Source organism: Aulostomus chinensis, chromosome 16 (assembly GCF_037954235.1).
Source record: "Aulostomus chinensis isolate RoL2024-O1b breed Wild chromosome 16, RoL_Achi_v1.0, whole genome shotgun sequence".
In the NCBI taxonomy this organism is placed as follows: Eukaryota; Metazoa; Chordata; class Actinopteri; order Syngnathiformes; family Aulostomidae; genus Aulostomus; species Aulostomus chinensis.
In genome coordinates this window covers 9,235,403-9,255,672 of record NC_141335.1, presented here as the reverse complement: position 1 = coordinate 9,255,672, position 20,270 = coordinate 9,235,403, and the positions used below count along the sequence as shown (strand labels likewise).

Here is a 20,270-nt window from a genome sequence, read left to right as displayed (position 1 = left end):
GGAAACAATCAAAGCAGACAACAGATATATAAATATAAATATATAAATACATATATATATATGAATTAAAAAAGAAGAGCTAACTTTGTGCTTTGGTGTCTTCTTGCACAAGTCTTCAGTAAGACTTTTTCTATCAGCTGCAGACGTAAGAACGAAAACAGGTTAACCACCAGATCTAATTGAAAGGGATCTGGTGAAGGGTATAATGGTTTATTGCACAAAGAAAGGAGGAAAAACTCAGAACTCATGCCTCCATCCTGTGAAGCGTGATGGCGCTCATCCTGACTCGATCGGCTGTCACTTTTGACACAGCCTGCCAGAGTTCTCCTTCACCGATCATGGGTAACATGGCGGGTCAGAGGATGAAATAGAAAAGGCCAAGAGCAGTCCAATATTTTTCTCAGCCTTATAACTGCAGATACTTAACTCAGAGACGTCAAAGACTCAAGAGAGCATGAAAAAAGCCTAAAATGACTGTCTAAAAAGGGGGTGGGGGGGATACAGCATGTCTCTATGAATGTCAAGATCCTGATGGGCTCTGAAGCAAAGGCTGTGATACAATTGTAAGCCACTTGCTCAATGCAGCTCGTTCAACCATTTTAAGATCATTCAGATACCCATCTAGCTAGCGCCGCATTAAAATTGAGAGCTTTTGAAGTGGTACGCTGCAAGAAATGCTTCCTATTCTCGTCTATAGCGCCACGTTGTTTTTTTTTTTTTTTTAATGCGCCGCTATTTCAAAATAAAAACAAATGGGCCGGATAAACGGCTCTCTCGATATCCAACAATTCTTAGTAGCAAATGTCCACTAAAGAGGCTGAGGCATTCAATCCAATACATAAAGGTGGTTGTGGTGGCGGTGGTGGTGGTGGTGGTGGTGGTGGGTGCAAAGGAGGCAACAAAGCACACAACAATTAGGTCTTCTCCCAGCTGGCTAGCCACAGGAGTCAGTGTAGGCATGTAATACCCGAGCTTTAACTCTTACTCCATTATGTAGTGTATCCACACCCCGAAGCAGCAATGTTTATCTACAACAGACTACTGAGCAGTTTCAAATAGCGTTTTTAGCCTCTATTCTCAAGTGCCACAGTAAGAGATTCCAATTACACGAATGGTAAGGAGCCAGTGAGAGAGGCACAAAGTACATTAGGGATCCCCTGTAACTGCAGGGACCTTTTAGAGGCTCCACTGAAGAGGGCCAAGAGACTGGGGGGACAGTGACCCTGCATGGATAGCCTCTGTCAAAACTTGACCACGTCAAGCACAAAGGCATTATGGGAATCCAGTGTCACCAAGTCCTAATTACTGTCTGTGTTCAGAGCAAATTACTGCCTTGTTCCTCTGATTAGCGAGGAGGCTAATCTTCACCTGTGTACGCCAGCACTGCTGAGGGCCCTTGAGTGTTAGCGCTTCGTCTTCTGTAATTTATTTTTAAATCAGTGCCCGCTCCCAGGAGTTTTGAGTGTTTTGTTGTGAACCGCTTACCATGATCCCCACCACCGCCCCCTCACCCCTAAATCCTTGACTAAATCCTTGTTTGGTGCCGCAGGAAGATAAGCAAGAACAACACTTGGGCATAATTGACTCGTACTCCTCTCCAAGATGTCAGAGCGGAATCATCTCTCTGCATATTGCCCTAGTATGTCACACACTGTACACTTCTGCATGTTGCAGATATAGAATCCAATCAAGTTCTAAAACAAACTAGCACAACCTTTGTGTCGGGGAAAACTTCCCGGCCGACAGAAGGGGGGGGGGGGGGGGGGGGGACTGCAGGAGCTGCTTTTAGCTGCGTCTCTACAGCAAGCGCTAACTCTCACTCGGCTCACTCGCCCGTCTTCACCCTAGAGGTTGGGTTTTAGAAACCACAACATTTGCAGATTTTTATCTGAGTGAATGTCAGCGTCTCGTCTGTCTGCGCGGGGCGGTTTACAGGTAGTGTGTTACACAGGTGTTGGTTTGCACAGGAAATGGCACATGCAGCCTGATTGGGATGGTCCCGAGAGAGAGAGGCATAAACATAGAGCACAGATGGGTCCAAGGGCCAGTGGGAGCAGCACCTTAATGAATACGCAGCTGAGTACTGCACTTCACAACATGCAAAACAATATTCTATGGCTGCAGTAAAAAATAGAACAGAAATTATCTGAATATCATTACACAATGAATTATTCATACCATTTCTAAAGAGACTACGTCAAAAAGTCCCTCTCCCTGCCTTCTGATGATTTCATTCAATATCTCAGCACATCGTTGTTTGCATGACAAAGCATTTTAGTTACAAATGTAAGCAGTTTATTTTGTGCTCAGTTGTGTTTATATATCTAGCCAAATAATAATAATTCAAATGGAGTCAAATTATCTACTGGACTAAACAGACCCGGAGAGAGAGGAAGTGAGAGAGAGGGGGCTAAATTACAGTCGAAAAAATATGGTTCCCGGTGTGTGAGCACATCACGTAAACAGGCTCCAAACAGGGAACACATTTACCATGCCGCTATTCAGTGTGAACCAGGACATTGATTCACAACACTACACGAGTGTGAGAAAAACGATAAATGCATCACCTCAGATATTTCACACTAGCGTTGGTAGTGTGTAAAAGCTGTTGTGACAGCTTGGGTATTAGGGCTGGATAGATGGAAAATGTCTGGCTGCTTATGAATGCCAATGTGACTGGGGTGACGGGTTTGACACAAAAACACTCCACCTCAGAACAATTAGGCTGTTCTCAGGCCCCATCCAGTGTTGTCGGTGATAATGGAAAGCTGTGAGGATAACTGGTGATAAATAGACTTTAACACCCTCCTCCTTAAGAGCAGTGCAGTCCTGCAGTCCTCTCATATACTTAACTAATCATGACCATGGCCGGCAAATTCATACAAAAGACTAATTACTGTTGTACTTCACTTCAGTCTCAAAGGCCTCTTATATAAGGACTTGGGGGTTCTCTTGCCTCTTTTCTCCTCTTGATGGGTATTTTTTTTACAAGTAGGCCTCGTGCTAGACAAAAGCGTTTAAAAATTGGTGATTGCTTTCATCCGCTTTAATTACATTCAGAAATGGCATTTCTGCCACATAATACACCTCCATTGTTTCAGAATTATCTGGCTTGGGGAGTAAAATCTACAACATTTGATGATGCTCCCGAGCTAAATCGCCTCTTGAAATTGAAATATGCTCCCGAAATCCAAAATAAAAAGCCAGCCTTTGCTGCTGATATACTGGAAGCTCCTTGGCTTTCTGCAGAATGCTATTATTATGCATATCCAGGTAGAAAGTTAATTAACCCAAAGCTTAAGCTAATTATGGTAGCAGAATGCTATCAACCAAACGCTTTCAGTCAGACAGCTGTCCAGAATTTCATTTGCTAATCATTTGTCTTTTGCCGGAGCATATGGTACATTTCCCCGCTATCACAGCAACAACAAACAGATGAAAATCATTAACTAAAAACAATGTGCAATGTGAAAAATCAGACACAGATTTATGTGGCTTTGTGTCAGAGGAAAAAAAAAAGAAAAAAAAAAGGAGGGGGGATTTATGGCCTGGAAAATAAAATGATAATTTCTTTCTTTCTTTTCTTTTTTTTTTTTTTTTTGGTTTTAGCCACTTAGGATTTTAGGCAGATCACGTGAAGCAAGTGTGCTGGGAATTCAGATGCACAAATATATTGTTTATATCTATATGCAAATGAGACAGAATGTTTATCCGTGTAAAATTAATTACAATTTTCTATAGGAGCATATGCAAAGAGTTTGTTCTTAACCATTTTTAGCTTCTAGCACATTTTGTGCCTGTTCCTTTTTTTTTTCTCCCCCCCCTTCCTCCCAAACACAATATTTTTATGTTAAAAGAAGAAATCCCTCAGCTCTGAATTAAATCAATTATTTTCGAAGAAATGCTTCGTGCATTTTCTTTTCTTTTTTTTTTTTTCCTTTTCACAAAAACACATCATTCTGGCTGTTAAAGCGTGATTGATATCAGCATTGCCGTGCGACATTATCAGGCAATAAAGGCTACTCAGCTTCTAATGCAACATGTCATACACAGCCTCCTGTAGTACATTTCTATTGAGGACCTCACAAGCTAAATTGCTTTTTCCTGCCCCCCCCCCCACACACACACACGCACCCACCCCAACATCTCAGCCAGCTTGACAGACAAATTGATCAAAGCATTGTAAAATAATATGCTCACAAAATGTCTCGGGGCAGGAGTCCAGCCCCCTTTTTTTTTTTTTTTTCCATTTTTCACCCTAATAAAAAAGTGCAGTATGATTTCCTCAGTATTACGTGTCTGTGTGAGAGCAGCAAAGACGCATCATATTTCAGATAATAGTAATCTCCTGTAAACAAAATGCGAATCTTTTTTTTTTCTTCTGTGAACACTGTGGCCATGCTAAAAAGTAAAAAGAAGAAGAAGAAGAAGAAGGAAAAAAAAAAAGAAAAGCTGGTTAACAGGGAGTCTGGTGCGGAGGGCCCCAACAGGGGTTGTTGAGATGTAATGAATTTGTTCATCTGATGGTGCCTTCAGGGCTGTCGTTAGACTGGCAGAGGAGGTTGATTTCAGGAAATGTTCCTAAGATCATTTAGGAAGCAAAAGGGGCTTGAGACGTTTCTATTAGAAAGAGCTGACGGTCATGGTGTGTAAGCAATACTTCAAGGGCGTTTATGTAGCTATAATGGCATTTATCAATAACTATCTATCAATGCCACAGATGCTCTTGTTGCTGTTCCGGCAATTCAATATCAACCAATAAGAGTTGTTGAGAGGGAGTTAAAAAAAACCCCAAACAAAACAAAACAAAAAAATACAGGGAGCAAAACCACACACGTCTAACACTTCCTTCATTGTATGCATAGATGTTATCCATTTTCCTTATCCAAAATATGGTCTTAGAGATCATTTATCACCCTGACTTCCTAAGCCAGCGCCACACCACATCCAAAGCTGGAAAGAGCCTTGTTTAGTATGTCATAAATAAATCAATGGAAATGGCTGATCTGAACTATTACAGCTACACGCAGGCTTTTGTGAGATCTACATGTAAAGCCGGTTGCAAAGATAAGCCTATATTTTGTCACTTTATCTCGCCTCCCTTAATGCCTGTTTACACTGCGTTACTCCATATATCTGGGGCGGCTCTAGTTCCCCCTGTCCTGTGACAATAACACCGCTCGTGATAAAATCTAGACATTTCTGTCTTCGTCTTTTTTCTTTTTTTTTTTTGCTTAATGATTTCTTGCTCACACCTTGGAGAAACATACCAGTGACGGTGATGCAATCGAAGCTCCTCTTCTGACCGACATAGCGAGCGATATTAAACTGAGGAATGATCTAGTGATGCGAATCATTAAATTCATTTGCATATTCCTACTGAACCTGAACACACAAATTAAACCCTGTTCACAAGGAGACGGAGAAAGGTGCTTGGGCATGGTTACAGGACATCTTCCATAATCAAAATTCCATATTATTAATTTTCTCACTTCAACTCATTAAGAACAAGTGGAATGTTTTTACTGCATGATGAATTTTAGGAAATAGCAGACAGTGGAATAGGAAACACATGTTGAGGTAAAATATACAAGGTCATTAATGGGTTTCCATAAATTAGAATCTGAACGTACATTTTCAAAAGGATAACTTCCTATCCGGCTGCATTTGAAAATGGTTTAATTTCCCAAACCATTCAAGTTGATCAAATGTGAATCTGTGATACATGGATTTTTAATTTCAATCTAATCAAAACTAATCTGAGATGTGGACCTGTAAAAATAAGGAATAACTACTTATTAACGCAGAGTTTAATCAGTTTCAATCGCTTCAGTAAGGCTGTCAACATTCAAGCAATTTTGAAGGATGGGTAGGGGCATGAAATGCAATCACGTATTACATTTCCGAGTGTCGCTTGACACTCAGAACTACTGCATATAACTTGGAGGAAACATAAATAAACAGGAGAGAACAGTCCGCGCTCCCTGTGGCCTTCGCTGACCCTACAGACATCGGCTCTAATCAACTCCCTTGTGGGTAATAAACAAGTTATTTTTCTGAAATTTCAAATATACTGCGGGAAGAATCACAACCGCATGCCATCAGAAATCTAATTTCAAGCCCAACTGTATTCTAGTACCCCTCATATTTCTAGTGCCTGCTCATATTTGCCCAACTTTCTCCAGGATATTTCTTGTGGGATCTACAAAAATGCCCTGCTTCCAATGAGGAATGGTGGCACTCCATCACAGCAGTGGATTCTGTCTGCCTGTAAATTTCACACCTTTGTTTATCACGTCACCAGCCCGGCTGTTGTACAGTACCTTTCAGCAGGTGCGACATCCATTAGGATCTGGATGGTGTGCACACCATTCTCACATCCACTGACTTGGATGGTCCCCAGGGGGCTCAGCAATGAGATGGTCTTCTGAGTGCACTGGCTCTCCTTCTGCTTCTTCATCTCCTTGCCCTGCTAAGGAAGCACAAATTACCACCGTGTTCATTGACATATTCATGCGGCAACTTCCACAGTTTCCCACACATATTTGCATTGAATGATCTATTGAAAAGCTAGTGGGCCACCAACAGATGATGACTTACATATTTGAACACCTAGCCTCCAAACAATGTCATGATGTGACTTGATCCCTACATTACTATCCAATATTTCTTTTGTGCATGGGAAAGAATACGCCTATCTAACCAATAAATCGCCCATTTTTTCTCCTCTTTCTGTTCTATATATCACATAAATGAGAAAAACAATGCAGTCTGTTCCCTTGTCTGGTGGGGGATTCCCAAGATAGCTCGACATTATTTTCAATCCGTCATTTTTGGTTGATGGCCGGGATGTTTTTCTAGCATTAAATTTGTTCCTTAGGGTGCAACTCCGATGGGATTCTGGTTTCCAGCCCTTAACAACAGCAAAAACGTGCAGCTTTTCTGACGACTGAGATGGATACTGGCAATAACCAGACAGCAGTTCCTTTTTTATTTTTACTTTGAGGGAAGGAGAGATGATTGACTATGTTATATGTGAGTTTTTGAGAGATGGGGGTTATAATAAATAAAGGTCACATTGATTGTAGGAGTTTTAACCAAGGAAACCTTTCTTTCCTATAGAACATCTGAAGTGTCTGAAGGCTACAAACACAACGCATCATTTATAATCCGCGTTCACGCATTGCTCGTATATCAAGCAACATATAGCTTTTTGATTGGGATCACCTATGAATTATTAAAATTTTAATCTAAAAAAAAGATATCTTTTCTTCACTCTTTCATCTGCAAGTTCTCTGGTTATAAACAATAAAAAAAAACATTCAACATGACAGCCTAACTTTTCACATTTAGTTTCTTCACACACACACACACACACACACAAAGGTGAAATGATTAATCAAGAGGATGATTATTTTATTTTTTCTGGCAAAGAAAGTGAACATTATTCATTCCTAACTTGCAGAATTATTGCTTTCTTTGTCTTACGTGACAATAAACAATTTTTTTTTTAGACTTTGAACTGAGAGAGAAGGGAAAAAAAGGTTATTTAAGGACTGAGTTTTAGAATGCTAACTTTTTTTTTTTACTATTCTGATATTTTAGAGGTGACACAAATGTAAGAAAAAAAACAAGGAAATCAATCATTTATGAAATGATTACACTAAACAGTAAAATAAAGTTTTTTTTAATGATATAATGCTCAATTTGGTCTGTAGATCAAAATGAACGATGTTCAGATTTGGGAAGACAAAGGTTGAGATAAAAAAAAACAAAAAACGAGGAGTGTATTATTTCATTGAGGACCCCCCACTACCACCACCATCCCCACCACCACCGGCACACACTCACACACCACTACATCTGTCATGGTATGCGATCACAAATGCGTCTGCCTCAACTTTCATGTTTCTACTCTTGCACTTCTCACTGTATTCATCAGGGGTTTGCCTGAACTGACAATAAAGGCGAGAAATTTCTGAGCCAAACAATAGTACAGTGCACTTTGGATAAGCGCTGAACAGACTGCCTGCCATTTAGCGAGCTGATAATAGACCCATAGGAAGAATAATGGACTTTGGCAATAATGTCTTTAGCTAATAGTCAACGCTGATTAAAAATAATGCTGGAGACTCGACGATGTTTGTTCAGCCAGCTCTTCGGGAGGAGCAGCAAACATGAAGCAGCTTGTGTTGTTAGAAAACCACTAGCAGCATCCTCATGGCTCGTCAATCATGTGACTCGTTTCCCCATTAGATTAGTTCCTGGTCAAACCTGCGTGATTAATTAGCTAGAAAGTGCACTCTGACTGCGCAGGTGTGCAAACGCAACACGTGTCCTAGTTGCGCGCTTCAAGAGGAAGACTACTCCGGCAGAGACGAAGGTAACAGGCTATTTTTGAAATGTCTAAGTTAAAACACGTGTTTAGTGAGCTGTGGTGTACTTAAACTGGCGGAATAAGAAGTTGGGTACATATCTGAAGTCCTGCTACACTATATTACACGAAAGACAGCCTTGATTCTATACGTGTTTTAGATAATTTCTCAATTTTAGATTAAGTCAGGCCAGTTAAAAGGATTAAAACACCATAAATTCACCCTGTTGCTCACAATGAGGCATTTAGCATCCGTACGGTGTCTTTGCGATGCCCACGACTCTTCTCCCTGACAAACAAGAGTGACAGTCTCTTCCTGTTTCTTCAGACAGCGTGGTCGAACCGGCCAATCAGAGAAGGTTAAAGTGCACCCTCACTCTGTGATTGGCTGATGTGAGTCTCCGCTCCTCCCCTGCCGGGGACAGACGCACACAGCTCATCTAATATGTCTAATGGGTCTCAAGTTGGGATTTGGCGTCTTGCAGGGGGTCCCCAGCACACCGAAGACTAGTAATAGTAGTGATTTAGATATTTGATTTGCTTGATAGTTTTACAGGAGAAATATGATAATGCGTGTTTTCAGCATTCATTTCAGACATGTTATAGTTCCACTTATAGCTGAGACATTTATCCAGCTCTGTATCTCCTGAGACAGCTTCTCACTGAGGCCTTTTGGGTCCCAAGTATGATGTTTGAGAATGGGGAAAAAAAGAACCCACCTATGTGCATGTATGTGCCATCTTGAAAATTTAACAAGTTATAATCAACAACACTCCAAGCAGCTCACAATGCATTTATTAGAGTTGTACGCATTTTAAAATGAAGGGGTTTTTGTTATGTTGCCTGGAGCAACCCTGGATTTAACTGTAGCATATATTTCAGTCATGACCAAGTGTGTACCATCACTCATATATTGTTTAAAAGTATCTTTTGTCCTCTACAGCTTTATTTTTATTTCTCTGGTGCCTTCAGCTCTCTGCATGCTTCCGCTTGGAATGTGTAGGCCGGCGTGGGCCTGTGGCCCACACCCCATCTCAGCGGTGAGGGTGGGAGAGGGGGGAGAAAACGCCACCCCTGCAGAGACCATTTTGAAATCTGTGAGGATTTCCGTGCCATCTGGACCCGCTGCCAGTCTGCCCCAGATAGTAAGGGTTGGCAACGGTACCCGACGGTGCAATATGGCTCTCTCTTTAATGAACTACTAACTGTCCCCCGTTTTAATTGATGTGACATTTGAGCCATTTATCTCTGACATTTCAATGAAGGATGATTCTCAGCCTTGCCATTTACTTTTTTTGTGCTATTTTCTAAGAGTCATTTGCATTTTTCTGCTCTAAACCTGCTTTTTGTCTCTCATTAGCTAATTAGAGAGCAACATGCACAATTAATAAAAATGAACATAACCTAGTTTGATATAGGCTTGATGAGGGATAATCAGGAAATCACTGTTTTCTTTATATTCATCAAAACTGATGTGAAGGGCTACCTGTGGTAAAAGGTGACTTCGATGAAGCCTTGTAACCTTTACCCACATACCAACATGTAGCCTACAGTGTGGGACAACTTATGTTCGCAGCATGGGGAGAATCAAGCTCAATTAATCAGCATATGATTGCAGTAAGCAGCCCCCTCTGCTGGATCTTCTGAGCCATACTGTTGGAAATCATTTTTTAATGCTGCATTCACTGACTATGATCACATGTGGCAGTAACAGTGGCTGTTTTTATTTTCCCCTTTTAAATTTAGTGAACAAAAAAAAACAACTAACATCAAATATGCAGTTTTAATTTTAAATACAGCTTTTTTTTCCTTTTGGTTGTCCAATTTAATAGAATTTTAAAGTATTTACTGATGACACTTAAAAGCTTTCTATATTACAGGTAAAGTATGTTTGTGCATTAACATTTATTTGTTCTGATACAGTTAATTTTTTTTAAAAAGAGGAAACACTTTAGTCATCGTGTTTTGACATAAACAACCTTACGTGCGTGTGAGTCTGTGCTATAAGTTTTATACCGAAGGTTCTAGACTCAATTGTTTTCCATCATGACACATATTTTCAATCTTGTAAAGATATCCTTTAAAAACACAGATGACGACTGTTCCTTTGATTGTGAGCGGCATCATTGCCAAGGTGTGGTGCCCTGTCTGTGTTGGCAGCCGGGCTGATATCTTTTGTTTGGGACTCAAAGAGCTCCATTTCCTCCTCAGTTTCCCTCACTATTTTTGTTTGTGTGAGGTGTTGATAGACTTACATGTCGCACGGCTTCCTTTTAGTGTACAGCGCCAGATGTTTGCGAGAATAACAACCCTAACCTTTTTTTGTCAGAGTGACAGAAATTGTTTATTAGCAGTTTTGTCCATCCGGTAGCGCATGATTGTCAGAGCTCAGTCATATACTGCCCGTCTGTGTCTTGCTCCCTTTTCCTGTGTTCGCAATCTCACTCTCATGTTGGCGTGGGAGGAGTTCAAGTCATTTATGATATCAGATATTCTCTTGGAGAGCAGGAAAGTCCTGACAGACTGAACAACCGCCATCCTCTCACACACAGTGGTGTGTGTGAGTATGCATTTTAATCAGCTGAAATGGCTCTGTGGGCCTCACATTGCACATCGAGGAGGTCTGGGTTTTTTCATTGTGTTTCAGCAGATCTTCTGTGTGTTCCATGAAAAAGCAACCAGTTATTTTCCCTTCTCTCTCTCTCTCTCCCTTTGACACTTTGTCATTCGGCTCCTCTCAAAAGAATTAGCCTGATCATCACATAAGCAACACGGCGACCACAAAGATGTGACAAATTTCCCTTGCACCCTCCAGTGCCCACTCATTTAGTGTGCCTGTGCGCTTCCGTCCCCCCATCTCTGATATGATGTTGCTTCTCTATTTTACTGTTGACATAGTGCTATGAATGTCTGAGCACTTTGCAAATGAAGAGGCTTGAACTCCTGACAGGCAGTGTCGTCGGCACCATGACACACTGGCCCGCACATGCTGTGCGGCATAATGATGACATTAGGATCCAGTGATAATATCAGGACGCACTTCAGATAAATGACTGATAAACCAGGGGTTGTGCCTCTCGTATTACACGCTTGACAGAGCAGCTAATCAGTGTCCAAGTGACTGCTATTACATAAATCATGAGCTCGACTTTGATGCATATTCCATCGGTGTTCCCTATTCATCACGTCATCTGGGGGAGACTCTCTGGATGACTGGCTGCCGGGCCAACACACATTTTAAGAGCACATTATGTTTTCATTAGAATTTGATATGATCCATTCCAGTGTTGATTTGATTTTATGTGCTCGGGTCATTTGATAGGAAACTACCAAGGAGAAGGGAGTGTATTGTTACACCGCGTAAGCAGGCTGAGGTGTCATTTCACTCTCGATGGCCACATTACAGTAAAGATGCTTGTCGATAAACAGTATTGTTTCTTCATATAATAGCCATGTTGAAAACAACCAGGGTTATGTTGTTTTATTTTTTCTTACCGTTCACATATCCACATTCTGAGGTCAAATTTGTCTTTTCAGCAATGGGGGGGGGGGGGGGGGGGGGAATTGTTGTTTTATTTAGCAATAAAAATCAAGTCCAGACAGTCTTGGATGAAGTTGGAAGGGAGACGTTGGGCTGCTGAAGTGAGCCACCATGTATGTTTTATTCTCCAGTATTGGGGTCAGAGGATGTGAAGGTGGGGGTGTTAATTTAATCCCCATTCTTACCCAGAGCATGGCCACACTCTCTAAGGAGCTTTATCTCTGACAACTGTGTCAAATTAGAGAGACCACGAGCCCCTCATAAAGAATATGTCTGTCAGACTACATTGTTCCTGGCCTCTGAAATATACGGCTGAGAGAGACAAAAATAGAAGATAACACCGTAGTCCCACAGTTGGACTTGAACATGATGAAATAATTTTCGAGCCATGTGATCCTGTCAGCGAGACAAACTGCTAATAAAACTGACGTCCGCATATTATTCTCTACCGTCTGTGCTTTGCTATTCATAGGTTTCAATAAGACGTAAAAGAAAAAGGGAAGGTCTCGATATTATTCCCACTATATATGCAGTCTAATTATTTGATCTTTTATGCTAATAAAATGCTTGAAAATAATTATTTCGACATAATTCATTGTAATTGTGGCTGTATATAATTGATGGGAGTGTAACATTCCATTAGGCATGCTACATAACTCCAGGTCACTCCAGGCTGATAAGTGCCCATCATTTATCTCCCTGGTATCATCACTGTCCCACAGTCAAACATGTAAAACAACTCCTAATGTTCCTCCCAGTCCCCTATGGGTGTTCCTCCCTGTTATCATCATTGCTTTTTATTCTAGGGGGACTTCCTCTGGAGACAACATTTTCATAGACCTTTGACCTAAACCATATTTTCCATTTGAATGGTCTGACTAGTGAATATTTACAAGCATGTTTAATATATAATAGATCTCATCTGTGAGTATCAGGAGCCATTTTCTGCTCAGTCAGGTTCTGGCGTTGGCCTTGGCCCCCCTCGCTTGAGGTAATATTGACCCCTTTTAAAAACAAAATGACCTATGCCTCATTTAGGCCAAGTAGTATGCATACGCATTGTACAAGTCCTAAGGGCATACATGTTTATAACAAGGAAAGCTGGCTGTCTCTAATGTAAACATCTTAGCACTGTAATATTGTATCAGTAAAGTCCCAGAAGGTGGTAGATTTAATAATGTGGGTGGATTATATAAGAGAGAGAAATAAAGTAGTAATTTGAAATTGTTTGGGGACCCTTTGTGTCAGTGGTTATGGAGGCTAAGGGACAGTTCCATTCCCTCAGGCCACTGTTAAAAAGGCAATGACTTTTTCTTGTACATGCACAGCATTTTGGAATCTACATGCATTACTAGCACCACAGGCTTTTTTATCATGTGATTAGTAATACATAATACATTTGATTTCATTATCATGCATTCGAAGCAAAAAAAAAAAAAACATGAATGAAAGGAAAGGAAGAACCCAATGATGAATAATGTGACGTTGAGGTGCTTGAATATACATTTAATAGTGAAACTGATCTTGGCTTCCTTATACAACAATGAGGGTTTTTAATCTCTTTCTTGCCGATGAAAGTCCCAGTAATTGCTATATTTCCCTTTTTGTTTCAAGGACCTTTGATGATCCCTTGGCTTGCATCAGAGGGCAAAGTCATTAGTGGAGAAATGAGCTCAAGTGAGGAGACAGAGATTGCGGGGCTCCCAGCATGATTGGAAACTTTGCTTCACCTTGCATCCTAATTTCAATTCAATTGTCGATGTATATGTGATAGATAAGAAAAATCAGAAAAGAAGTATTTCACATTTTCAAGCTGGATTTATTTCTCTTCCTTTGCATGTAATATCTGCATTTTATGACACTCTGAATATTATTCTTTTAAATTTACGCTTGCACAATTATTGTACGGAGCCGCGGAGTGGCCATAGAAGAAAAAAAAATGTTTTGAGGCCATGAGATATAAGTAGTTTTCTCAATTTTGTAATTTCAGGGCCATGAGATAGTCCTCCTCCCTATATTTATTTAATTTGTGGCCACCAAAAAGAACTTGTTTATGTAATTTATTTAAATTGAGCTCATGAGATATAACTTGTTGCCTCGTTTTTTGTTATTTTGAAGCCACAAGATATCCGTTTTTCCCATTTTTTTCCTTTTCTATTTTGAGGCCACAAAATACTCCATTTTCGCTCATTTATTTATCTTCAGGCCACAATGCAGACCTTTCCCTTCATTTTAATCAATTTGTGGCCATGAACTATAACTATAACTATTTTGTATCTTGTGGCCATGGGTGAATTAAATTGGGGGGACAAGATATAACTCCCGGCTTCAAAATAACTAAATTGAGGTTAGAAGTTATTGTTTATGCCCACAAAATATATATCATTTTTCTATCTATACTCTTATTTTCTATTGCCACTCCAGGGCTCTGTATATTTGAAGTAACATTAAAGCCTAAATGAGCCTTCTTCCTCTCCATTGCACCAGTAACGTTCTACTTTATAATGCTGCAATCATCATCAAGTTGTTGGGGGGGGGGGGGGGGAGGGGGTGGAGAGTCGGGGGTGCAGGGACATGTGAAATATGAAATCCTGTCAATCAAACTGCGGTATACAACGCTCTGTTGCGGTTGGGTGACAGTGGTTCTTTCATGTAAATCACAGACATTAGGAATAAAAGACAGGCCTGTTGACTTGTTTCATGCTGGGAATCGGTGGCCCAGCATGTGTTGCTCTGTCTGTGCTTCACTCTCCTGTGGAACCGCTGTCCCCTGGGTCCTAGCACTGCTCCCTGGGGTGCACTGCATATAATTACCCACAATCCACCCTGAAACAGCTCTCATTTACAGTAATCAACAGTCTGCACTTCAAAAGATTCATGTGGCATCAGATATCAAGAGGCAGCGCGTGTTATTATGAATTATTATTATTGCCTCACAGTTACCTATACATAGCGATGCTGGTGTTAACTAAGAGATCCCTGCTCGCGTTGTTTTTTTTTTTGTTTTTATTGTGACCCATTAAGGGCTGATGAGTGCAAAGATGATATACTATATGCCGATAACAACTTCAAAAGCAGCTTTAGTTCACTATAAGGTCTGAACAACAGCAGCAAAAGCATCGGATGTCTAATATTATACAGGAGGGTGAGAGGGGAGACGGGGGGGGGGGGGGTAAGCCTCATCAAGGGCTTAAATTTACATGACTAACGAATTCAGAACGCAAGTAAGAAATGCAAGATCATTTGATCATTTGGCAGACCTGATGGTGGCCTGTGTGATAATGGTCATTATCATAAACCGGAGCCATCATTAGGCTTGATTTCAGATAATGGTCAGTGTGGAAAAACCATTTTATACAAAGAAAAGCCTTTCCCCATTAAAGACATATTAAGTGAATTAACTCACATCATGAGTAGGGAACCAGTGTGTGGTATTGCCGGGGAACATAATGCGCCTCTAATGTGAAGTGATTTCTCCTGACTGGAGACAAGTCGGCCAGTTTACATTCATAACAATTTGCTTTAACCCTGCGTCCTAGTTAAAATTATTATTCTTTGTGTGTGTGTGTGTGTGTGTGTGTGAGAGAGAGAGAATCTCTCGGAGTAATTGCGGCATCCAAACTGCTTATGGTGGAGAAGTATTTAAAGTATAAAATACATCCGTATTAAATAGTTTATTAACACTATTTAGTGATTATTTCAAGGATTCAGAAGGTGCTTTATATATGTTAATTTAGTCATTATGTTTTCAACACAACACAAACATCATATAGAAAACACGCATGATTGTTACACAAAGTAAATGGTGTAAATTGTGCTGATGCTATTAGATAATTATGCAAATTAATATATGTAAACATTGTATGTCCACATGCAAAATTCTAAATTGCATAATACATGTTTCTATTATTATTTAAGCATACTTGCCACTTTATTAGGTACAGTACTAAGACAGTATAATACATCAACCCTTAGGGAAAAAAGAAAAAGAAAATCAACATTTATGAGGCTTATAATGTTAAAGGTTTTTCTTCCGTTATTCTGTGTCTTTTATGACCAAAATATTAGAAACACCTCTCAGTGGAATCCAGTAGAGCTTCACAAACAGTGTCGTTGAAATCGGGTCCACTAGTGTCCACTCAGTGACTAAGCAGCTCACCAGTAATTGTTTTTTAATATTAAACGGGTAATTCATTGTTTTAATTATTCAGTTCTATTCCTTTTTTCCTTTTTGTTTTTGTGTTTGTTTCAATATTGCTGATGTTTTGTGATTGTGATCCTCGACGACCCCTTAAATGAAGATGCCCCCAGTGACACTTTAAGTTGAAATAAATATTGAATAAATGAAAGTTAAAGCCTTTAAAATGACCATTAAAATCCATCAGACTCAGTGACACCTGAGCATTGGAATTCTCCGGAAGGGAGCTTTTATTGCGGGGCTGTTGTATTCCGCCGCTTATGTTTTACGTTGCACCTGATAAAATGACAAGTGTCTGCAAATGTACATTACATAGCTGAGTAATTCACTAATTCAAAGATTCTTCTCCCATTTACCTCTTGGCAAAATGGCTGCTGCGCATCCAGAGAGACCACCTTCAGACATGACATCCTCGGCTCTCTAGTGGGAAGAGCAGCGTCCTCCACAGAAGCTGCCTCTGACCCTCTGGCACTGCTGGGCCTCATCATTGCCGGTCCATTAGGGATGCTGGAGCAGGTCTCCAAACGGGCATGGCTGCACCACATTACTCCTACCCCTCGCTGCTGGCAGGTCCCCTAGTGGCCAGGTCATGTCATGGCATGGGTGCCCTGTGAGTGAGCTTGTACCAGGTCTGCCCTTGACATGCCCCCCCCCATTCTGCCTCCTCCTCCTGCTCCTCCTTGGAGAAAGGGAGAGCAGACCGTCCGGATGGGGCACTGGGGGTGCCAGCTGGTGCCAGCTGCGAGGGGAGATATCCAAGGTGGCAGACACCTGTCCTAACTCGCGCCCCCCAGCTCCCACAATGCATCTGGTGCGGCCCCGCAGACCCATCGTGGGGAAATGAGGCGCTAACCTTGAGGAGAAATGCTCCCAGCATCGCATTAAGAGAGGCCCTAATTGCTGAGAGCTAGCACTGCCAAATGACATTAGGAAGTGCTGTCGTTTACTTTAACATAATGGCTCAGCGTGTTTTTTGGCTAAACTTCCTTTGCTTCTTTGAGGTGTTTCACCACAGTGGCCATTTTGGCCCTGTCATGGCCCATCCGTGGCAGACTTGAGGATGATAGCGATTCTTCAGGACAATTATTCTAAAGCCATTTGAGAGTTCGACAATTAAATGTAGAATAGAGCTCTGTGCTGGGAAAACACACCACCGACAATGCCATGCTGAACTTACTACACCATGTAAAAAACTGCCATTTGCGAAATAGTGAGTGCATTAACTGCCACAAGCCTGATGAGTGATTGTATTATTCAAACCACACACATACACGCACACACACACATGCCCCTTTTGTATCAGACTGTATGGCTTTGCCGTTTTAAAGAAATACTAACACAGTCCACTCAGTGTGATTAAATTAAACAAGCACGCTCATTACATTATGCATACTGTAATAAGAATAGCCCTGACCGGTCTGTAGCAGCATAGCAGGCTCCACCGAGAATGATCACATGTTCCACCGCTGTACTAGATTTTTGGGGCACCCATTAGCAGAACAAAAATCACCTTTGATTTAATGAAAGGTCCTCATTTGCTTACCGGCTCCCCTCACTTACGGGCACATGGTTAAATTAAGCACCCCCAGCACATACCCAACCCCCCCCCCCATCTTTGCCTTCAATTCGTAGGAGACACCGTCCCCTCTCCTGCAGTATAATGCTGTGATGATTCTATGATCTGGTGTTTCAAGTCTGCGGGACTGTCAGAAATCCACTGCAAGGTGCTTCTAATTGCAGATACACCTCAGCACTTGAAAGTAATGAATGTGAGCATGGTGAAACCTCCAAGGATCAAACGCTAGTAATACATCATCAGTTCTGAAAAGGGTAATTCGTTTCCCTTCGCCAAGCAAAATATTAGAAGTTCAGATAGGGGATTTTATTATTAATTTATTCTTCCCCCAATACATGTTTTTGTAATTGAAGTGCTATGAATAAAGTAACCCATATATCTTAGCGGGCCACGATGCATCCGTTGACTAGACATGGGATTTGAGTGTGTAAATATTGTTTGTAGCAAGTCACAACCAGGATGATTCTTTCTCAAACACACTTTGGTGATGTTTGATTGGATTTTGAGCCATGTATTTCCCCAGATCATAACTAATCATATTTTATTGTGTCTCATCTTAGATCTATAGTGTCATTTATACTTCCAGCAAGCATAACTCAAGGATTTAGTTTGAAGTTTTTGTTCAGATAAAAGCTCACGCCGCTGGTAATTTGTTATAATTGTTTCAAATTGAATAGATCTTTTTTTTTTTCATTTATTTCTAGAAATGTCATTCCTGCTTACAATCCAAATGTTATTTCTAAACTTTGCTTCACCTGATCCCTCTGCTGAGTATCACCTCCAGTCGCCATGGGGTAATCATGCATCAGGGACCCAGTCAAAACAAGTCTGGCGGTTCACTGGAAGACGGCCTCTTACTGCTGGTTGACCCTTGCGGCCACCAAGCTGTTGACCCCAGGAACGCAGGGGTAAGAAGTTCAAAGCCCAGCTGTCCGTTTGTGATCTCTTCTTCTAGGCCACGGTCGTGCGCGGCGGGGCTACTTCCCTCCCCTCCAACTCCCTGTAACTGGTCTCTACTCAAACAAAATCAGGATATGCTATACGCTCCTTCAGTGGCGCTCTAAACCGCTCAAAGTCAGTTGAGCGCAGAGTGTTTGTGTGTTCACGGGATGTAATTTACGGCCTTGTGTTGAATGCGGGCTTACCAACCTTGTGCAGGGACCGGTGTTGCGGCTGCTCATGGCATCTGCTCACATGGTCACTGAGGAACAAGCATAACAATGTGCCATTCACGGGCCAGATGATGTCCGACTGCGAAGAAGAGCTTGGACAGGAAGGGTAGGAGAAGGGCAAAAGCGACAGGAGAGGTTGACTGACTTTCACAAGAAAACAAAATCATAAAAAGTTGCCAGATTGAGTCGTGAGTGGATACATATTTGTCTCGTATTTACCGCTGTCACTAGACACCTTGCATAATCAATTCTGTGTTATTTCAATGGAGATACAAATCCGGGCTGTGGTCTATAGTTGAAGCCAGGTTTCAGCGACCTGTCATCTGTGGTGCACAGTTAGGAGGTGACTAACCCCAAGGGGAGGAGAGAAAGTGCTGGGGGGTCTGAGGTGTAAAAACCCAGGAATTTCAAGGGCTGATAAATGAGGCTCTTCCTAACTGCATATGGTATGTGTTTTAAACTGACTCCCCCTCGGCCCTCCTCGTAGCCAGCCATCCTTCATGAGGAGTTCAGGGGCCCTCCTCTGTACATGGGGGCCCTGTTTTGTTGCCAAGACAGGCCCCCTGCATAGGCTGCATATGGGACTATATGACGTCTGGCTTGGCTGGCTTTTCATGGATTGTTATGGTGGTGTTATGAAGGCTTTCACATTGGGTCATTGTTAATTTACACTGACTTTGTAAGCTATTAGTTTTACAAAGAAAATGGTTTGTCACTCAGGATATACACCTGCTACCTGAGAATAACAGAAAGTGGAATTATAATAATTGTAAAGAGAAGAAGTCAAAAGGCATTGCGTTACATGACATCTGTCTGACAGTTTCTTAATGTGATCCTGGAAATGGAGACATGAAAACAGGCTAACACCATTTTCCTCTAAATATAGTCTGCCTGTGCGTGTTTGTGTGTGTGTGTGTGTGTGTGTGTGTGTGTGTGAGAGAGTGTGTGGTTGTTTCTTCATACAAAAAGAGGGAGTGCAGTGGATGAACATCACGCTATGTTTCACAACATCCACAGCAGCACTTGTAAATTTTAACTAGTGACAATATTGTGACCTTTTTGGTGCAATGAGCATTTAGTATTGGTCATTTTCTGCACATTTTAGTGCCGCTTGCTCACTGTGGTCTTTTAACCAGCCAGCCGGACACATATGCCCCCCGGTTATTCCACCGGACCTTTACCTCCTCTCTTATAATAGCAACCCACCTCTCCCAGTCTTTCCAATGTATACTACTCATTGTTTACTGTACATGCAGGTCCAGAGTAATAATAAATAAGAAGCGTGTGTGCCGTGCCAACATGATTGATTACGACAGGGAGGCAAGGTCAGGATGGAGGAACAGGCTAGGGCTGTCCGACTCATTGAGTTAACACTGTATCCGTATTGTATGAATGTCACCAGCGATCCT

The 20,270-nt window shown here is 41.4% G+C and overlaps 1 protein-coding gene and 1 long non-coding RNA gene across 3 annotated transcripts in view; one reads left to right on the top strand and one right to left on the bottom strand.

Moving 5' to 3' along the window:
* LOC147247399 (methylated-DNA--protein-cysteine methyltransferase-like) overlaps positions 1–8,696 on the bottom strand; it is a 19,525-nt gene extending 10,829 nt beyond the window's left edge. The window contains exons 1-2 of the mRNA XM_086180265.1: positions 8,610–8,696; positions 6,324–6,472 (exon numbers count right to left, since the gene is read on the bottom strand). Coding sequence (XP_086036391.1) covers positions 6,324–6,460 — 137 coding nt within the window. The 5' untranslated portion in view covers positions 6,461–6,472; positions 8,610–8,696. The remainder of the gene's footprint in view (positions 1–6,323; positions 6,473–8,609) is intronic.
* LOC147247398 (uncharacterized) overlaps positions 8,215–20,270 on the top strand; it is a 25,596-nt gene continuing 13,540 nt past the window's right edge. For both annotated transcript variants that reach the window (XR_015109387.1, XR_015109388.1), the window contains exon 1: positions 8,215–8,383. This is a non-coding gene — a long non-coding RNA (uncharacterized LOC147247398). The remainder of the gene's footprint in view (positions 8,384–20,270) is intronic.